This window comes from Protomyctophum bolini, assembly GCF_963924005.1.
Source record: "Protomyctophum bolini genome assembly, chromosome: 19".
NCBI lineage: Eukaryota > Metazoa > Chordata > Actinopteri > Myctophiformes > Myctophidae > Protomyctophum > Protomyctophum bolini.
In genome coordinates, this window is record NC_137880.1 from 34,406,354 (window position 1) to 34,426,647 (window position 20,294).

Consider the following 20,294-nt stretch of genomic DNA (forward strand, 5'->3'; position numbering starts at 1 on the left):
AGCACTGTTCACGGTAACATGCATTTCTCTCTTTCGGCAGACAAATTTGCAGAGCGTGCGCAGATTGCATATAAACATAGGCGCATCCATAAGCGCTTCCAGTTTCCACTTTGCCGTTCCCAGTCATCATGCAAGGAATCACTGACGGTGATGCCAGCCACCCTTTCATACACGCTGCTGCCGTTTCCATTAACATTCTACGCTGTTTTTTATTTTAGTTTATTTGATCTTCCTTCAGTTCAATACCAACATTAACATTCTACGCTGTTACCTTTAACATACTACAGCACGCTCTGCACGTTTGTTCGCACCGAAGGATAAACACTCACCTTGCATATACTCATATCTTCCTTTTTTTTAATCTCTTCCCCCTCACCCATCTCTGCACAATTTAATAATAATGAATTGCATTTTTATAGCGCTTTTCCAAGTGCTCAAAGCGCTTTATACAATGGTTCATTAATTCATACATTGGGAGGTGAAGCGGCGAACAGTCGACGCCTGCAGCGTCCTCACTTCCCACATTCACACACCAATGGTGGCGAGCTCACACCGACCGACTCACTGGAGGCAATGTAGGGTTCAGTGTCTTTGCCCAAGGACACTTCGACATGTAGTAGACAGGAGGAGGAGCCGGGATTCGAACCGCCAACCCATGGATCATTGGACGACCTGCTCTACCTCCTGAGCCACAGCCCAATCTCATCTCAGCACAATTTACTTCACCATCCTTTCACATGTATTTCTTTTTTCTTCTACATTTCAGATGTACACTTCCTTCACAAATGAGGGCCAGTGCCTACACATATAGCCTACACCCCCCCCCACCCCCCTCTTACACTAATGAATTACACCAGATTTCAAACCCTAACCTAACCCAACCCTAACCGCAAGCACGGGAGCAGCGCATGTTCGACCGCATGTCTGACGACTTGTTTCTACATGTTGGATCATTGGTGTGTCTAATCTGCGGGTGCATCCCCTGACATACAAGCTCACATAGCATCGTGGATGTGGCCGGAGGTGAGCTTGGAGGTCTGCTGCTCCAGTTATTGAGGGAGCGCTCCCTCAATAACTGGAGGTGGGGTTTGGGGGACAAATGCTTTGAGAATCGCTATTATTGTTTACGCAGTTGACACAATATAAACAAAGTGTATATATATATTATTTTTTTTCACTTAATTTGTATTGAAGGAAGAACAGACAAAAAAAAAGAACTCAACTAACAAGACAATACGGGAAAGAAAAAGAAAAGGACAAAAAGTAAAAGAAAAAAGGCTGCATTTTTTATATTACAACAAACATTCAAAGAAATCCTATTGCAATATCGCTAGGCTGAGAGAAGAGATTCCACTTTTCCCACTTTTTATAGAATTTATCCTCTTGTAGTCTCAGTACGAATGTTAGTTTTTCCATAGAATACAGTTCCTCAATAATGTCCATCCATTGATCTTTCGTTGGTGGGTCCTGTTGGTACCAGCGTCGTGTGATTGCTTTTTTACTTGATGCTAAGAGGATCTTGATTAAATATGTATCATGTGTTAGAAACAAAGTGTATATATTTCAAGAGCGAGATATCACAGTAAACTAAACCTTATTCCTCCACACTGGGAGGAAAACGGCAGTTTTACACGTCAGCGCTGTGACCACTTTTACACGGCATCTAATGAGCGATCGGTTTCTTTTGCCACCGACCTGCGCGCGCATTACAGATTCTTATCGGTGTGACTGGAAACGGTCTGGAAATGCGTCTTATGCACTGTCTCTGTCTCCACAGGTGGAGATAGAGAAGCTAAAGCGGATTGTCCAATCGACGTGAGGCCTCTGCTCCAATCGAAACCAATTTTGAGAGTCACCTGCTGACCTGTCGACCAACCAGCGAACCAGAAGACGATACTGGACAGACAGACAGACAGACAGACAGGTGGAGGCGGGGCGGGACCACCTCTCGCACAATCTTTTTTTTTCCTTTCTTTTTCTTTTTTTTTTAACAAAAAAAAGGAGAGAAAACAAAAAAACACCTATTTGTAAGATTTACATTTTTTGCACATATTTTGTTCAAACTAGATGTATATGTTTCTTTCTTTTTTTTTTCTTTTTTTTTTTTGTTCCCCCTAAATACATGAAAACTAAATCGAGGCCTTATAACTACTGTGCTGGACTTACGGTCCCACCCAACACACGCACGCACGCACACACACACACACACGCACACACACACACACACACACACACACACACACACACACACACACACACACACCACACACACGCTTACAGCCCCTCTACGTCTTCCCTTCCTAATAGGGAAGCTCTCCTGAGAGACAGATAGGGTGGCATTCTCGCACTCAATACTACTGACTGTGTATAAGAGCTGGGGGAGGGGAGGGAGGGGGGGGGTGCTTATTTTTGTTTTTCGTTAAAAATGTTCTTCATTTCTTCATATATATATTTTATATATATATATATAATGCTCCTGTAGTTGATTTTAAGTAAGACAAGAATACTCGGTTTAAGTCAACATTGACACAACATAGCCTCTCCTTCTGATTAATTAACGTGAAATCTACACAATGCTGTGGAAATGAGGTGACATTTCTCTGCGTGATGCTGCTGCTGCTCTCATTGCTACGGCGAGGCGACCGGGGGAGTTCGCTAGCTTGGCTTTTTGTTTTGTTTTTATTGTCTTTTTGATGTATATTTTCTAACATTCCTATCCAGGGTAACACTACTGTGCCTGTAAAGTTGAAAACAAACAAAAATCTTAAGTGTTGATATAACGAGGAACGTCCATTAATCCGGATGGTTTCTTTCTGGATATCTGCAGCATGGTATTATATAAATATATATCTATTTTTTTGACACCTAGTCAAATATTATTATAATAGAGGGCCCGATTTGTTTTGTATTTGTTTTTACATTATTCCAAAATGGAGAAGGTTTGTTCAAATGTTTTTCACCCGATCAAAATTGTTCTCGGCAAGCCTGCGGTGTGTATAATTAACCCATTTTAGGCCTGACGTCGAAATTTAAAAAAATGTATTCTGAAATACCTATGTTTCTATATCAGTGTTGCTCAATATTTCATATCAAGGACCCCAAAAATTATATGTAATTGGCCACCGACCCCCATCTGAAAATATGTTGTTCAAGGGACCCCTCAGAAGCAAAGCTTTGAGTTAAAAACGTTCATGCTGAAAGAATATAATTATATTCAAAGATCTTGCGCCAAAAAAAAAAACACTGTGCCGCTTGTACAGCTTGTAGATCTCCTATTTTTCAATAGCTAAAGTATAACATAATGCTTAAAATAGGTTATTTGCACGACAGTGATTGCAGCCGAGTCCCGGACCGCAACGTCACTGAAGTGCCAATAATAGTGGTAAAAGCGCACCCTTAAGTGTACCATAGAGCTCCCGAAGTCCTGACGTCAGTCGCTCATCCCTTGGTTCACAGACGTTTTTCACTATGGAGAACTACTACTACTATTAGGTCATCTTAAAATCGTCTCATATAAGAATTGTGGTCCAAAAATAAGCAAACTGTCTTGGCGATATTGTCGGGGAGGTGTCTCTGTATCGTTTAAGTCAGTCAGTCATATTTGATACAGTCTGTTTCTAGCAAAAATCTAACTAATTCAGAAAGCAGTAACATTAGCGTTTTCTCTCAGTCAGTTGATTCTTCATATCCATATGAGTGAAACGGCCTAGAGGATTTGTTTATTTTTCAAACACAGTTATTATATGAGGCGATCTAAAATCCCCCTATGGGGATTACAATGCAAATAAAAAGTACATGAACCCGTGGACTTAGTGCCCTCTACCGATATTGACGTCAGACTTCTGTGATCTTTTGCGATTTTACAACAGTTACTATCAAAATAAAACCTATCAAATGTATTCATATTGTAGGGCAATTTGCTCTCAAAATAACCTTTCTGCAAGTGTTTTCTGTTATCCTGAAAATATCTGGAGTCTAACGGAGACAACTCTCTCAATCAACTCGGCATTCCAGACCCAATGATATGGCTGTGTGCCAGACAACCTTTCCCAAACGGAATCAACAAAACGGAGAAACGATGTGTAGGAAAAGAGAGAGAAGTATACATTCTGTTAATCACAAAACAAATTATAAACAAAAATCTAATGTGGCCAAATTTGACTGAGGGACTGCCATTGGATTCTTTTTTAGAATTTTCGTTTGCACGTCGTATGAAAGCAGGGAATCTTAGCTTCAAATTGACATGCTGGTTGTTCAGTTTGACCCACCGGTTTTGGAGATGTGGCTTATAGAGTAATGTCTTGCAGAAAACAGGCTTGAAAGGTTCACTTCTGTGGACTCTAACATTACACCTAGCATTTATTTCATATTTACATGTCGATTTCAGCTCTGACATTTATTTCCGACATGCTCATAACTCATTTTTGATAATAAATACATTTCCGTTTTTCTCCTCTGGTGAAAAGCTGCAGGCTGCACGATAGCAGCCCCTCAGTCTAATCTGGTCACAAATGTGCGTTCTCAGCTTGTAGATTATTAATATTTTATTTTCCAAATACGTTTTCTTTACACCGATACACACACTATATTCCTATAGCGATCATTGTTATGGTGTTTGTTCAATAACCGGTCAGGAGAGATACAGGATAAAGGTTTACATTGAAAGAGATGAAACAAATAAACAAGCAGACACATTTGGAAGTGGAACACAAGCTGATGATCTTTGTGGGGTTCTCTCTTCCTGATTGGATTAAATTTGTAACCCAACTGAAAATGTATTGTCTATTTACTAAAGAGACGGTGAGACCCCTGTTACTGAACAAACACTCTATAGCAGTGATTCCCAACCTGTGAGCTCTGCGTATATTGCAAGTGGGCCCCCAAATAATTGCCAAAACGGTAAGATTCCATTGATGATTTATATAAAAACATTATTAAACGTATAATGGTATAATTTTATTTTTGTCTTAAAAAAAATTGCATTGTCATCGATACGTATGTTCTGTTGGCTCCACTGATCCAGGCCCGGAACACGATCGATTGGTCATTAGCATTGACATGCTTTGACAATGCCCACGGTCCAGTGGGCCCACCCATCTGACCCACGGTCCAGTGGGCCCACCCATCTGACCATAGACCGCTAGACGCCGCCATCGGCTCTGCAGTTGCGTCTGTATCTCGAGGGGAGGCAAGCCGCAAGCTTCTATGACGCACATGGAAGTTTTCCACTTGACTTAACGCATTTCAGTGGGAAACGGCTCGCTTCAATGAACTGCAGCAGCCAACGCAACGAGGCATCCATCTGACCACTAACACGGTGTTCTGTGGTCAGATAAGGGTGCCCTGATCCATCTGACGACTAACGCGGCTGCCATGTTCTGTGGTCGGATAAGGGTGCCCTGATCCATCTGACGACTAACGCGGCTGCCATGTTCTGTGGTCAGATAAGCTAAAGCAATGATTACTATTGGAATATAGAGCTTTGACAATATTTAGATTTTAACACGAGATATTTATTTTAACCAAAAAAATATCGCTTACAACAACTTTGACCGGCTCAGTGGTTAAGTGGTCAAAGACGCCTGCACTGAATGCAGCTTGCCATCTCGTTTCCTGTCTTATCTCTAGATAGATGAATGGATAGACTATCTATTTATCTATGGTATATACTGTGTGTGTGCACGACACACACACAGTATATTCTCATTCCTCGTACACACTCCTTTCTCTCGGGTCTTTTCTCTTGCTTTCAAATAAAGAAGGCTTTGAGATCAAGCCGTCTCTTTCCAGACCTTTCGGTCCGATCATCCACAGCTGTCATTTATTACGGTCTGTATCCGTCTCTCTCTCTCCTCCTGTCTTTAGTTTAGACCACTGGTTCCAAAACACTGGGTCAGGATCCATTTGAGGGTCACGGACTAATTTTTATGGGTCCCTTTATATTTTTTATTTCCTACTTTTAGTTTTTAATTATTTCAAAACATTCCCCCCAAAAAATATTTCTTTCATGAATTGTATGAAGAAAAATCTATTAACATTCGACAAATTTGAAAACAAAATGTTTAAGTAGTAGTGATAATGGCTGATCTACAAGCTCATAATGCGGCGCAAAGTGACATGTTGTGAGCTTGTAGATCAAATTTATCTTCTGGGTCACGGGCTAAAAGCTTTGGGAACCACTGTTTTAGTTTTTTTTTTTTTAAACTACAGTACACTTTTCCTCATGGACCTTCAAGCACAGGAACTATATGCTAACTGGACCTTCGCGCGACACCGATCGATAATCAATTTCCTCCGCGTGTAAAAATGATGGGCCTGTGGGTAAGGGTCTATTTTTACACGGAGGATGTTGCCGTGGGTCAGAGAGGTCAGGCATTGTACAGTATGTTTTGCCGTGGGTCAGAGAGGTCAGGCATTGTACAGTATATGTTGCTGTATTCGTCCTTGCTTCTTACTCCAGTAATCTGTGTTCTAACCGGCAAGTCAACTGGGCACAATGGCTGAAAGAAACTGTTGCTCGTACTTCTTCTAAAGCAAACAATAATACCTGCGGCCATGGTATATCTTCGTTATACCATGGCTACGGATGTTGTTGGCACGTTGACACAGTGACTAGCAACGCTATTCACCCACAATGTTATGGTTATCGTGATTATAAAAATGTTGGTGCATGGGGGGGGAGTTCCAATTCGACTCTGATATAAAGTGGGATAATTCTGATGCCACTGCAGAGTTTCTCTCACAAATACTGAAACAATATGCATTGTTTTTTAGCACGTGGCTTTGAGCTAGAATCTTGAGTGTGCAGTGTGGCTGAATTAGCCGTTAGGACTAAAGATATCCTGGACTAAGGACCTACACGGCATGGAAAGCAGTGCCATTTCTCAGCATTTACACAGTGGCCTGTTCCGAAACACTTGTACTGTCCTGCAAATCAGAATCCTGTAGATGTGTAAATTACACATGACTTTCATACGTATACACACGGCTCTCGGCTGGCTTTAGAAGATGTTCAAATGTTAAATGTGCTTCTTTATAGTCTCTGTGGAGTTTTTATAAAACCCACACAACTTTCTCAAAGGAACGTACCATTATATTCTGTGAACATTTATGAAGGTTGAAAGACCTGCCAAGCTATGCATCATTGACTTGTTGGGTCGGGGCAACGTTTGTCTTTTTTGCCATGTCTAGAATTCTCACTCAGTTTTTTGTTTTTTTCCCTCACAACCGCTTCAGACGAATTCACTATAGCCTTGTGTAAATAGTTGATCAGGATTCTTATTTTATTTTTAGACTTATATTATATCTCACAGATGTCTTACTAAGGCAATGATAATCTTCTACACGGCTGTGTATCTTCCTCAGGCTTCACTCCATTGTGTCACTTAAAGGAATACTCCACTGTTTTTCAATCTTATCTCTACTGTACATCTTATTATTGCATAGTAAATTCAGATTATGACCTGGGAATTTGTCATTGCCTGAGGCTGTTTAACTTTAATTTTAGACGTTCTACAAAATGTCTTCTAAATCATTACAGTTTTCAGATGTCAGTGGTGCTCAACCTTTTTTCATGTCAAGGACCCCCAGAATTTTCTGTATTTGACCGCGGACTCCCATCTGAAAATATGTTGTTCCAGGGAGGGACCCCCCCCCCATAAGCAAAGATTTGAGTTAAAAACGTTCACTCTGAAAGAATATATATTCAAAGATTTGCGCCACATTTTCACGATTTTTTTAAAATCGCTGCGCTACGAGCTTTTAGATCTGCTATTTTTCCAACAGCTAAAGCGTAACGCTTAAAACACCAAAAGGGGTTCCCTTCCAGAATGGATTAACCAAGGGCTGACGATATGCCCTAGTGATGCAGCTGGGCCCGACGTTCGGTTACTGAGGGCAAAAACAAATGCCTGGATTATAATCTGATTTATATAATGAGGATCAAAAGAGGCGCACATTCATCCATTTTCCATTTAAAGGCAGGTGCTGAACTTCAAACAACAAAACTTAGAGACTCTGTAGCTCCCATTTGGACACTTACTTTTGGTACCACCAAGACGGTACCATACTTGTTGCGATAATACTTAACCGTAGTCCCGTATTGAAGCTTTTACCACTTACAGTTCAACTAAACCGGTCAACTAAGTATACTGTAGGACCACCAGGGCGGCGCTATACTTGGTCCGCACCTTTTTTCACTCTACACCAAATCGCTTCGCCGACAGTAATTTAGATCTACCTATTCTGGATGAATGTTTTCATCCAGAATGGGGGCGCTAGGGTCCATGTGGTTATTGTCACTAATTAATTGACATCCACACATTTGACAGTGGGATATTCCTTTAAAGATTGATTTTCCGATCAGCCACGCTGTTGGGTGTGTTTTGTATGTACAGTATGTGTGTTTTTGCTGAAGTGTCGGCATGCTTTTGCAGAGAAGTATACAGTTATGCACACATGCATAGATCTCTTGAAGAGGAAACCATGTGTGCCCGAGAGTCTGAGAGGGTGGATAATTCGTTTTGTACTTTTTTGGCCTTGTTGACTGATTTTAGCCTCGCTCACGGGCCGCAATCACATGTTGATCCCAGACCAGGGGGCAGCAAAGAAATTACATCTCAGTTTCTTTTTTCATTTTTTATTTTTTCCATCCGTTTTCGCACGCCGCTCTTAAACATTATGCAGCGAGCGAGGAGATAAAATAACTGTTGGATGTAGACGCTCGCATCCAGCTTAAAACATGTTTGTTTGTACATTCCATAGTTTTGACGCCAAGCAAAGGAGAAATCTGTGCACATTTATAACATCTTTTTTCAAGTGATTTGTTTACATGTACTGTATCATTGCATGAGCGGAGATTCTTTTCCAAATGAATAAACATCTTTATTTACTGTAAGGACAATGGCTTTTTTTTCCTCCTATCTGCTTTCTTTAGCGTTCTCATATCGTCACTGTCGGGTAGAAACTTTGGATAATTATTCAAAACCTTTTCTTTTCAGGAAATGGGGGTGTGAAAAAAAGAACCTGTGTTCTAATGGATCCTGTGATGATGCTAGCTGATGGTCATGTATTTATTATTTACCAATTTAGTCACAAGTTCTCGGTTATACTTTTCATTGATTCAACAAATTCAATAAAATGTAACCAATTTCACTTATTTTTTTTGCCCCTGAATAGGCCTGTCTCACAGCCTTTCCACGCCCCGTTTTCCTAGTGGTGTTGACGTGACATTACATGTTAAAAGACCTACATTCAGAAGCTTTTTCTGAAGGTAAACTTTATTCAGCAGGTATGGATGTAGCTCTGTCTGGTCCATAGCCTTAAACTCATGGACCAGAGCTACATCCCTACCTGCTTTCTCTGCACCATTTAAGGCCGTTTCCAAATGTTAAAATGTAAAAGACCAATATTATTATGAAGAAAACAAGATGTTAAGACCGCTAAACCAAATAGAATAAAGTTTACCTTCAGAAAAAGCGTTGTTTATGTATGGCTTCTGAATGTAGGTCTCTTAACATGTAATGTCTATGGAGTGAAGTCACGTCAACACCACTCGGTCTGGACAATGGGTGTGTGTCAGGCTAGCAATAATGGCCAATCTACCAGCTCTCAAGACAACATGTCACATTGAGATGACTTGTGAGCTTGATCATTTTTGGATTAAATGTTAATTAAAAAAATAAATAAAAACATTGGTTTGCATGGAAATTGACTGTTGATATTTTTCTCCCTTTGTGATCAGCGGACCCAGTGTGCAGTGTGGAATTAATCTGAAAACCAGCCTTTTCAAGTGGAAACTAATATTCCCTGATACTTTGTCTACTTCTACATAGGAGGGCCTACACTACAGTATCTGTCTGGCCTATACACTGCCGGTAAGCAAAAGAAGTACATTTCAGCCCAGATTGGGCATACGGTACATCAAATGCCTGACGTCACAGGCTGGCCACATTAAAGCCCAAGCCACACCAAAGGGTCGGGTTGGGACAAAATGAGTTGCATTGGTGTTAGAGACCTGCGGATGGAGTTTTCTGTCACCCACAACCGCAAATTCATTATCCGCCCGTGATCCAACCCAATCATCCTATTTACAGTATATATATATTATTTTTTAAACGTATGATATTGATTTTTCTTTCTGATAGGCACCTTGGCTGGTAATCCAGTCTGGCAGTGTGCCGCGGGTTCGACTCCCGATCCCGACGGCCTTTACTGCATGTCACTCCCCCATCTCTCTCCCCTCCATAAAATATATTTATAAAGTAAAGGCGAAATCTACAAAAAAACTATAGAAAAAACCCTGTTTTGTCCCAACTCAACCCTTTGGTGTGGTTTGGGCTTAAGGATGAGATCCACGTGGGAAACATATCGTTTTTAGAACCTGTCTGGTTTTAACTGTGTGTGGGTGCGTGCAGCCGTGCATGCAACATCTTTCAGTTCAGTTTTATTTGCACATCGCTTTGTTCTGATTACCCACAGTATATTATGTCCATGCAAACGACAGCTAACTCGGGACGAACGTCACCACAAAATATACTGCATTGTGTTTCTAATGTATGTGAGAAAATCAGTATGTGGAACAAAAATATGCAGCCGCCTGTGATGGTATGAATCTATGAATCTTTTGGCTGCCTGTTTTGTGTGAAATGTTTACAAATGAGGCCGGGCCGACTATTGTTCCAAGCTGTGCGAACCTCTCCAAAAGCAACATTTTATTGTAGTTCACGTGACGCAATCAACTCGCCGCAAACGCACACTCCACCCCTAGATAGACTGGAAGTGCACACTCCACCCCTAGATAGAATGGAAGTGCACACTCCACCCCTAGATAGAATGGAAGTGCACACTCCACCCCTAGATAGAATGGAAGTGCACACTCCACCCCTAGATAGAATGGAAGTGCACACTCCACCCCTAGATAGAATGGAAGTGCACACTCCACCCCTAGATAGACTGGAAGTGCACACTCCACCCCTAGATAGAATGGAAGTGCACACTCCACCCCTAGATAGAATGGAAGTGCACACTCCACCCCTAGATAGAATGGAAGTGCACATTCTGAGAGTGAGACCGCAACCTGATGCTGCTGCCATCACCAGGTCTTTTGGTAAAGTGTAGTCTTTTTGCAATAAACTTTTTGAGTCATGCCCAAAACAATCAACCGTGGTCTCATCAAGCCATAACACATTTTTCCACATGGTTTTGGAAGACTGGATTTATGTTTTTTAGCCAGTTTGGCTGTTTTGTTTTTGTGACCAAAAGCTTCCATCTTGCCATCCTATACCCTCATAGCCCAGAAAATAACAGGCATTGTTGTCACAAGTATAGGCAACTAGTCTGGAATCCAGACTCATTCGCTCCGTTTGGCGGACTATTTCTTTTTTTAAGTTCGCTGAACGGAGCGAATCCGTCTGGATTCCAGGCTATGGAGCAACCAGTATTTGCTAGAAATTCCTGCATGTCCTTTACATTACACGTTATCAGAGGCCTCCATGACCAGTTTTCTCCATGTCCATATTTTTGGGAGGGCAATCGAGCAATAAGAATACATCTTTTTGGTTGGGCCATATTTTCTCCACTTGATAGATTGTGATATCACTAGCGCGGATAAGTTTGCACCTTGGTATTTGTTTGATAATGTCTGTATTTAACAATTTGATTTAAAATGTATGCTGACCTCTAATCTCGTCATCTTTATTTTCCGCCAAAACATTTGTTTTCTATTTTTTTTGCGAAACGAGACTAAATTATTATATTATTCAAATTAAATCATTTAACAGTGGACTGATGTGTAGCCTACATTGATTCAATTATTCAGGTACGTTCAGCAATGTTGAAAAAGTCTGACGTGTATTAGCAACTGATAAAGTTTGGATCAATCCTATGGAAGAGTCCGGCTCTGAGAGGCTTCATGTTTGCGTGCGTGTGAAGATGAAAGGAGAGAAATATTCCTATATAGACAGCCGGGAGGTGCAAAAGGAGCTTTGCAGGGAAGGCTGTGAAAATGAGGCAGTAAGTGGTGGGGTTCTCAGGGGCTTTTCCTATTAGATGAAACGCATTCTTGTTGGGATACAAGGGCTTTTACGGCAAGGCAGCAGGGGTGGGTTAAGCAGGGCAGGCCTAGAGACCTTGGGCATGTTACTCTAGGTCGTCTTCAGACGAGCCCTCCATCGTTGCTTCAATGTCACCCCGGTTCTCCATACATCTGGCTAATGGAATGGAATATGGATTCTATCTGTATCGCTCTCCCGTCACACACTCCCCCTACCCTTTTTACCCCTTTTCTTCCAGTCAATAGTGTCGCCTCTCGCTTTCCTTCATTATGCCCCATTCCTTATCTCCACTCCACCATGTCTTCCATCTGCTGCAGTGCCTCTCACTAGTACTTAACCTCACTGGCTTCTGGTTGCTGCCTGCACCCCAGTTCAGAACGATGAGTGATGATGCTGCCCTGCAAGACAACCACTGCCCTAATGGCACCCCTGAACCTTCAACACATCCCTTCATGCACACTTAAGGCTCATACATAGTCTGGTTTTTCGGTGGTTACGTGACCACCGAACTACAACATGACGTCACGATCTGGATCCTAGTTACTTTGAAGCAGTTCATGGCATTTCCATTGATCTTGCACTTTGCAGGTCACTCTGTATGAGTCAGCCTGCTGCACTGAATGGTCCTTTTGTCACGTTTCTGCCACTCTTGGGAGGAATCGACCCTTGAGGGAATTATCTCCATCAATGTTTGATAACACATGCACAGACTCTGGTAGACATGTGCATGCACTCTGCCCTACCAACTTAAGTAATCCCCCTGTTTGTTTATTTTTTGTCATTTAATGACTCAATTATGCAAATTGATTCATGATGTTGCACTATGCATGATTGTACATCATCATATATACTGTACATACAGTAATCACACCATGCAGATCGGCCATCTAAATGAGTCGGAGCTTAATACAAAATGATTTCATTTTTTATTTTGCTCCTGTACTTCCCTTTGAATTCACTCGCCTTTGATGATGGTTACGTATAGGTAGGGTAAGAGATCACACATTTTCTCCACGTATGTGTGGAGCAAGAACATGCTTTTTGCCAAGAGAGAGGAAGGACAGTCCCTGCAACACAGATCATGGAAATGAAGGTGCAATTATCGTAATTGTTGGTGCACTCATTATAGGCAACAATTACCATTTTAATGAAGGTACTTCTGCTGTCACGATTAACTGGCAAAGCCAGAAAAGCTGTAAACGGTACAGTATCTGTATAAATTCATACATTTGAAGGTTGCGATATTATCGTTTCAAACAATGTTTGGACAAACTAGGACTGTAGAAACGGTGTCTCGGTGCATTACAGTGAATAAGGACAATATTAAAAACATTGTTATTGTTTAAAAATATATACAAATTAAGATAATGTATACACCAAGTAAGGGTAAGCCAGGGGCCAGGGCTTATTGTCGTTTATCAGCCAGAGAGTGGGAGTCTGTCCCCATTTCAGTGTGCTAGACTCCTGGGAGATGGATTGCTGAGGTGGAGTGCAACACCTATCATCTCCCAGTTCTGAGCGCATGACACGCCACATCCAAGTCGTGCTACTAACTCATGCTGAGTTGGCTATGCTCGGGATCGATTCGACCCCATGACCTTGGTCTAAAAGGCGAGTGCTCTCTCAAATGAGCTACACGGACATAAGCCACACTTAATAATACTAATAATAAAACGCATGTATTTGTATTTTGAAAATTCATCAAACTTCTCTATCTGTAATGAATGGGAAAATGACCTGTAGCCCTATAGATTAGAGCGTCGCAGTCCAGCCCCCTTTCATGACGACGCCAGGCCCAGGAAATGATTCCCAATGCATTTTTCCCATAGACAAGTATTTATTTAAAGACCTTTTAAGCGTCGTACAACGCCAACTCGAGTCGTGACAAATCATGACAATAAACACAATATTTTAGACCAAACAAATAATATTACAAAAAAGAAAAACAAGAAAAAAAGTGTTGTAACCTGCCGTTTTCTTCTTCTTTCTAATTATTAGTTCGGCCCGAAAAAATTGTGTTTCTCACAACTCGAGTTGGCTTTGTACGACACTTAAAAGGTCTTTAAATAAATACTTTTTGAAATGTCTATGATGAAAATAATCAAGGAATCATTTCCTGGGCCCTGGTAGGGGGTGGGACTGTGACTCTCTCTTGGATACATAATTAATGTTCTGACATATATATATTTTTAAATCTGCTTAATTTTAAATTAATAGTGTTCCAAATTTCTCTGCTCATTTCTTAGTGTCATCACATCCAATTTAACTTGTTTAAGGTTCTCTCTCCTGATTGGATAAAATGGGTATCCCGACCTGATCTGTTTAAATTGACCTGTCCACTCATACAGTGATGAAAGTGATGTTTAAGTGATAATAACGACAATGATCAGCTTGTTGCCAAATGGAACGCCATAATCGGCCGCCCCATGCTGGGGTCCCCCATGCTGATGCAGTCAGATACCATTCCTCCTCCCCTATAGATCATGCCACTCATGCATGTCCTCATTGCACTCTCACAGCTGGACGCAGTGCTTCGACGACACGCACAGATTTTTAATTTTCTTTCATCGGCTGCATTCTGTAACTTTCATGATGTTCTTCCCCCGGATTTAAACCCGGGTCTCCTCCTGTGCAAATGCTGAATTATTTAGAACTAATAGAGCCTATACCGGCTTGCTTTAGTGGAGAAATACAATTTTGACATGCAGGCAGTATACCACTCATAACTGTAGGCCAAGTCAAACCAGACACTAAGGGCTGTATTTTGCGTGTCTTATAAGTACCAGGTCTTATTCCCTAACTTGAGTAAACTAAAGACCTGGAGGCGTGATCCTTGCTCTTTGGACTGCACTCAGAATAGCCAAATGGCATTGATCATGCCTCCAGGTCTTTAGTTTACTCAAGTTAGGGAATAAGACCTGGTACTTAAGACACGCAAAATACAGCCCCAAATGTCTAAATAGAAGAGAAGGGAGACAGACAGGTATGCGCGTGACGACATTATCATTGCGGGAACACCTTCTGGCCTTGACAGCCCATATCCAAACAGAAAAGTCATATCTGATTGCATAGAAATAAAAGTAATGGGTCACACACACACACACACCAAGACGGCATTTTAGTTTTTAATCTTGCATGATGGATCGGAGACTAACGTTTCGGCCATCCGGCCTTCATCAGTGTGGAGAGTTTCTGAATGTCAGTCCCTTTTTTAAAGGAGTGTTGATAGTGCAGGTGCACCTAATCGCCACTGATCACCTCATCATTAGAAGCTGGCGGAGAAGGAAGGCCCCAGCAGACCTGCCCAGTTGACGACACATTTTCGGGACGCCGTCTGCCCGGGGAGCGGCCCACAGGCCAGGCACCGCCCAACTCCATCCATCTTCAACCGCTTATCCGTAGTCGGGTCGCTCCACCAGAGAGCTCCAGACTTCCCTCTCCAGAGCAACATTAAGGTAATTAATCAAGTGAGAAGAAAGATCATTTTCTCATTGATTTTTACTGTACATAGAACAGGAGCTATTTGTCACTTCTTTGATGCATCATTTTTCAGACCAGCTTCTTGCTTGAAAGTTGAAACCGCCATTTTTCACCCTTTGTGAGCTTGTAGATCAGCAATTCTTCGCCCGTGACAAGTACTGTATAAAGCCTTCCTCCTCCTGGAGCACTGAGCAGCCCCACTGAAACGGCTCAGCAATAATCCCTTGAGGTAAATCAAATGTATTAGGTGGTTGGAGCGTTACACATTGACTCCTCATGGCTTGATGTCTTTTCGTATACATCGTGTGTGGATTCTTTGGCACCAGAGAGAAAACTATTTCCTTTCCCCTCAAGTGTTGTTAAATTAAATCTTTTGTGGACTCTTCCACAGTACATCCATGCAAGCTGCTACATATTGGCCAATTTCCAAGTGTAATGTCATGCTTCTACTCCCCATCATTCCTCCACTTTGTTCAGAATCTAACTCCCCACCAGTGCCCACATTGAAGAGAGTATCATTTCCCCCCTGAATGCATGCGGGGTGTGGAGCTCTCCGTAGCCGGGTACAGTGATCTGTTGACTGTAACCGGGGGACAGTGACAGTCCTAGACATAAAAAGGTAGATGCCTCCTTTAGGCTCCTTCGGCTCTGTGGCGTTGTATTGTTCTCGGGAAAAGGCAAAGCTTTCCCGAGATTGCTTGCGAAGCATAGCGGAAGCATGAGCTTCTGCGTGCGTCGCAGAAGGGGACGTTCGGTAGGCCAATCGGAGGCGTGACTGCGTCTTTCCCAGCAGCAATTGCTTTGGCAATGTAAATGTTTGTTTCCACATTTGAAAGAAAAAGAAACATTCCCTCACAGATTATGCTCGTGTACTACTGTGTCTGCAGCCCATGATGATTCATTCTGTCAGCGTACTGTATGTAAAGGGATATGCTCAGAAAAGAGCAGGAACTTATATAAACCCAACCTTTGGGCCTCACTGTATGTCATCTGACAAGGACAATCGTGATGACAAACACTGCCATCACGGATCCCCCCCCATGTCAAATGTCAAAACCTGCATTGGCAGAATGCGATGCTACTTCCATGTCTCCGAAGTGGCGTGGTGAACATTCTTGAGGGTCAACAGGTCAGTTGACTCTGGTTAAAACTGTCCTTGAGCCGTCCACTTAATTCTGCTTTTTTTTATCAACCCTTAATCACTACATCATTAGAGGTGGCAGATGTTCTGTTTCAATCAATCAGGTGGAGAAACCGGTGTGTGAATGCAGGAGACCCCATGCTGCTGAGCTTTGAGCACCATGCCCAATTATCCACAGGCCTTTGAACCCATTAAAACAAAGAAAGGAAGCTGTGTCATTTTAGATTTTTGTGTTTGCTATTCAAAAATAGAAGATGTACAAACTCACAGCGCGTCGCCACGCTGCGAGCTTGTACGTCTGACATTTTGAATATTTTAGAAAATCTGGAAGTGTGAGCGCTACTGATTTAGAAGGCATTTGTAGAATCTGTTAATCTGTGCTTGCCTCGCACCCTGCATGTCTTAGTAACGGCAGTGGTCAGCGGTAGCACGGTCACAGAGCCCCACGGAGTTCTCTCTAGGTCGGTTGGTTCCCACAGCACTAACTGGCTGGCTGGCAGCTCTTGGTGTTGTTCACACACTCAATGTCGAGGTGTTTTTGCTAATCAAGGTTGACTGTTTTTCTTTTTTTTTTTGCCCCACAGACATGACATAAGACGGAAGCAACTACAGTTATTGCAAGAGTGCAGTGTGAATAGATTTGTAACTTGAAATGGGATCATGCTGCACAATGAATACTTTTAACTTGTGGTACTTTAAATACATTTAGATGCCAATACTTTTGTACTTTTACTCGAGTTCATTTTGTGTTCCGGACTTTTACTCGTAGCAGAGTATTTCTGCATCGCAGTATTGATACGTTTACTTGAGTAAAACATTTGAGTACTTTTTCCACCACTGCATATATTCTAGATATTCTGGGAATTGATATAGATGCTATAAAGACACGTCTCTGTGAATTCATTATGCTCTCGCCTCCTTGTCTGTTGACCCTTTAATGTATAATACATCAGTGTGGGAGTTATATATATATATATATATATATATATATATATATATATATATATATATATATACTCTGCACTTTACTTATTGCTCTGCTTCTTACTATAGAATCATATAAGTATACAGTAGGCAAGAAGCGCATCAAATATAATGACTGGCTAAAAGAACACCTTGACCGCATGCTGCAGCACCAAGCCGTAGCATACAGCGTGCGTATACAGAGGGATGAAAAGCTTTGCGCGTTGATTAGAGCGAGAGATGAAGAACAGCCAGAGGCCATGTGCGGTCGAGAGGGATGGAGAGTGATGGAGAGGGATGGAGAGGTCGCCTAAAGATGAGCTGGGTTATAACTCCTTGGCCTGGCATTTGATGATGTGCTGCCCTTGTGCTTCCTAAATCTCTCAGTTCTCTTTCTTAATTGTTCTCTCACTCCCCCAATAGATAATAATTGCCTCTGTGTGTGTGTGTGTGTGTGTGTGTGTGTGTGTGTGTGTGTGTGTGTGTGTGTGTGTGTGAGTGAAAATAGGGCCCTAACACAGGTTAGAAGCCTGTAAACCTCATTCATTATGTGTGGCAGATAGTGTATGTTGTTGTACCCTGAAGCACTGTCACCGCCGTCTACAGAAGCTCTTGGACGGTATAGTTTCTCACATCATCAATATACAATTCTGCAAATTATGTTTTCCATAATGCCTGACTGTCCTTGTGGGAATGTGCCAGCTAAGCCTATGACACATAATTGGCACTTTATACATGTTGCTTTTCTCAAAGCCGCCCTCTCCCATAATGCAGTAGTATACTGTACACTGTATAACATAAATAATGGAAACATAAAGGCATTTCACACCCATGTCATGCAACGGACATCGCCCATGGCACAGCATGTGACATACCGGTATACGTTGGGCCTCATTCACTACGCTCGAGTACGTACATGTAATTATCAGGATACACCGTTCCATTTTAACCCATTCTGACCTGAGATCAGATTCATACGAGGTTTCCACTGGACACACACTGGGTCTGATCAACCCATTCTGACCTGAGATCAGATTTTAAAAAATTCAGTCGTTCTTCGATTTTTCAAAAATAGCAGACCTACAAGCTCGTAGCGCGCCACTCGGTGGCGCGCTATGAGCTTGTAGATCTGCTATTTTTCAATAGCTAAAGCATAACATGATGCTGACACCGAAATGGGTGCCCGGTCAGAATGGGTTAAGAGGGTCATTAAAAGTCTGTGGATTGTGCTTGGACGTACACTCTTTCTTGCAGACTTGCAGTCCATGGGATGGGACCTGTGTTGCGTGACAAAAGTGCCCACTAAGATTGTCTTTACGGTCGGCAGTAGTAGTGGTGCGGGCAAATGTAGTCCAGGTGCTTTCCAAGCACGTGGCAAAAATAAAAGATTTACAACAGTTTACTGAAGATAAAGATAACAAGATGGATCAAAAACGTACCATAATATATGCAATATACTGTAGTGTACACACTACACAAACTGTATAGTGTGCGCACGCACGCCGGGGTGCACAAGTTGCTTCTAGCTACCACACTATAGACGTGCAGATCAATGACATCAGCATGCCAATCAATACTATGTAAAATAATAATAGGTTTGCACTTTTTATATAACCTTGCTCGAGTGTGTCCCTGAACATCCATCGCCCAATACATGACATGACTGCATGGTATTTCAGTTAATGTATGAGTGAGTGAAAATGCCTGTGTGTATAGTAGCATGTGTCTCCGTGCGAGTATGTGAATAAGTCGAATGCCTTCCACTAGCTCATTTTGTCGTACTGTTATCATCATAAATGACTTTGCTCTTATGTCCCCAGCCTGTGGTCATTACGTGTCATTTATGAATGTGTCACATGTGGATTATGCATGTTTGTATGTGCACTTGCGTCTTTAAAGGACAGCCCCAGGGGTCTATTTTTTGTTGATGTGGTGGATTTTACACTGTGGGCACGGTTAAGAGGATCAAAGCATTTAAAGATTATAACGCTTAGAGGGATTGAAGTCTGATTTATACTTCAGTATATACAGTGATGTGTCACAGATTTAGAAGCTCACAAGGTGCCTGCCTCTCTCTTCATCTCTCCATGCCTGTCTGTCTGTAATCTGTATCTCTTTGTCTCCCTTTCATGTGTTTCTCCATGTCTCTTCATCCTTTTGCCCTATAAGTCTCAGTGTCTTTGAGCGGCACAGCTGAAGGATGGCAATGTACTGTAGTGTAGGCTACTATAGTGTAGTCAACATGTTGTTTTCACCCAGGGATGATCATGTTGCAATAGTGAGAATTGTTTTAAATCTTCTCTGAAAAATGCTGTTGCTGAAAAACATTAGCGTTCTCAATAAGATATATGAGAAATTGCATTTTGCAAGTCTTGCATCAGTTACAGTAAGTAATCATTCAAGGTTTTGCATGATCCTATAGGGACATCCGAATAACATTAAAAGTACTGTATACTACGTTTAGGGCCAGCTAGCCTTCTACATCCTGTTTCATCCTTGCATTGTATTGTATTGTACTATATTCTGACTTGTGAAGCACTTTGGTACAATCAGATTTGTTTTTAAATGTGCTCTATGAATAAATTGGATTTGATTTGATTTAGTTTTGATTGCCTTCATTGAAACTTCACCCACATACCCTCTGAGAGATGTGTGTT

General features: G+C 41.8%; 1 protein-coding gene across 2 annotated transcripts in view; it reads left to right on the forward strand.

Moving 5' to 3' along the window:
• The window catches only part of cd2ap (CD2-associated protein), a gene marked incomplete at its 5' end in the record, with an annotated part of 89,982 nt that extends 80,941 nt beyond the window's left edge, over positions 1-9,041 (forward strand). For both annotated transcript variants that reach the window (XM_080790515.1, XM_080790514.1), the window contains one exon: positions 1,778-9,041. In XM_080790515.1, the coding sequence (XP_080646641.1) occupies positions 1,778-1,819 (42 nt within the window). In that variant the 3' untranslated portion in view covers positions 1,820-9,041. The remainder of the gene's footprint in view (positions 1-1,777) is intronic.
• Between the last annotated feature and the right edge of the window lie 11,253 nt (positions 9,042-20,294).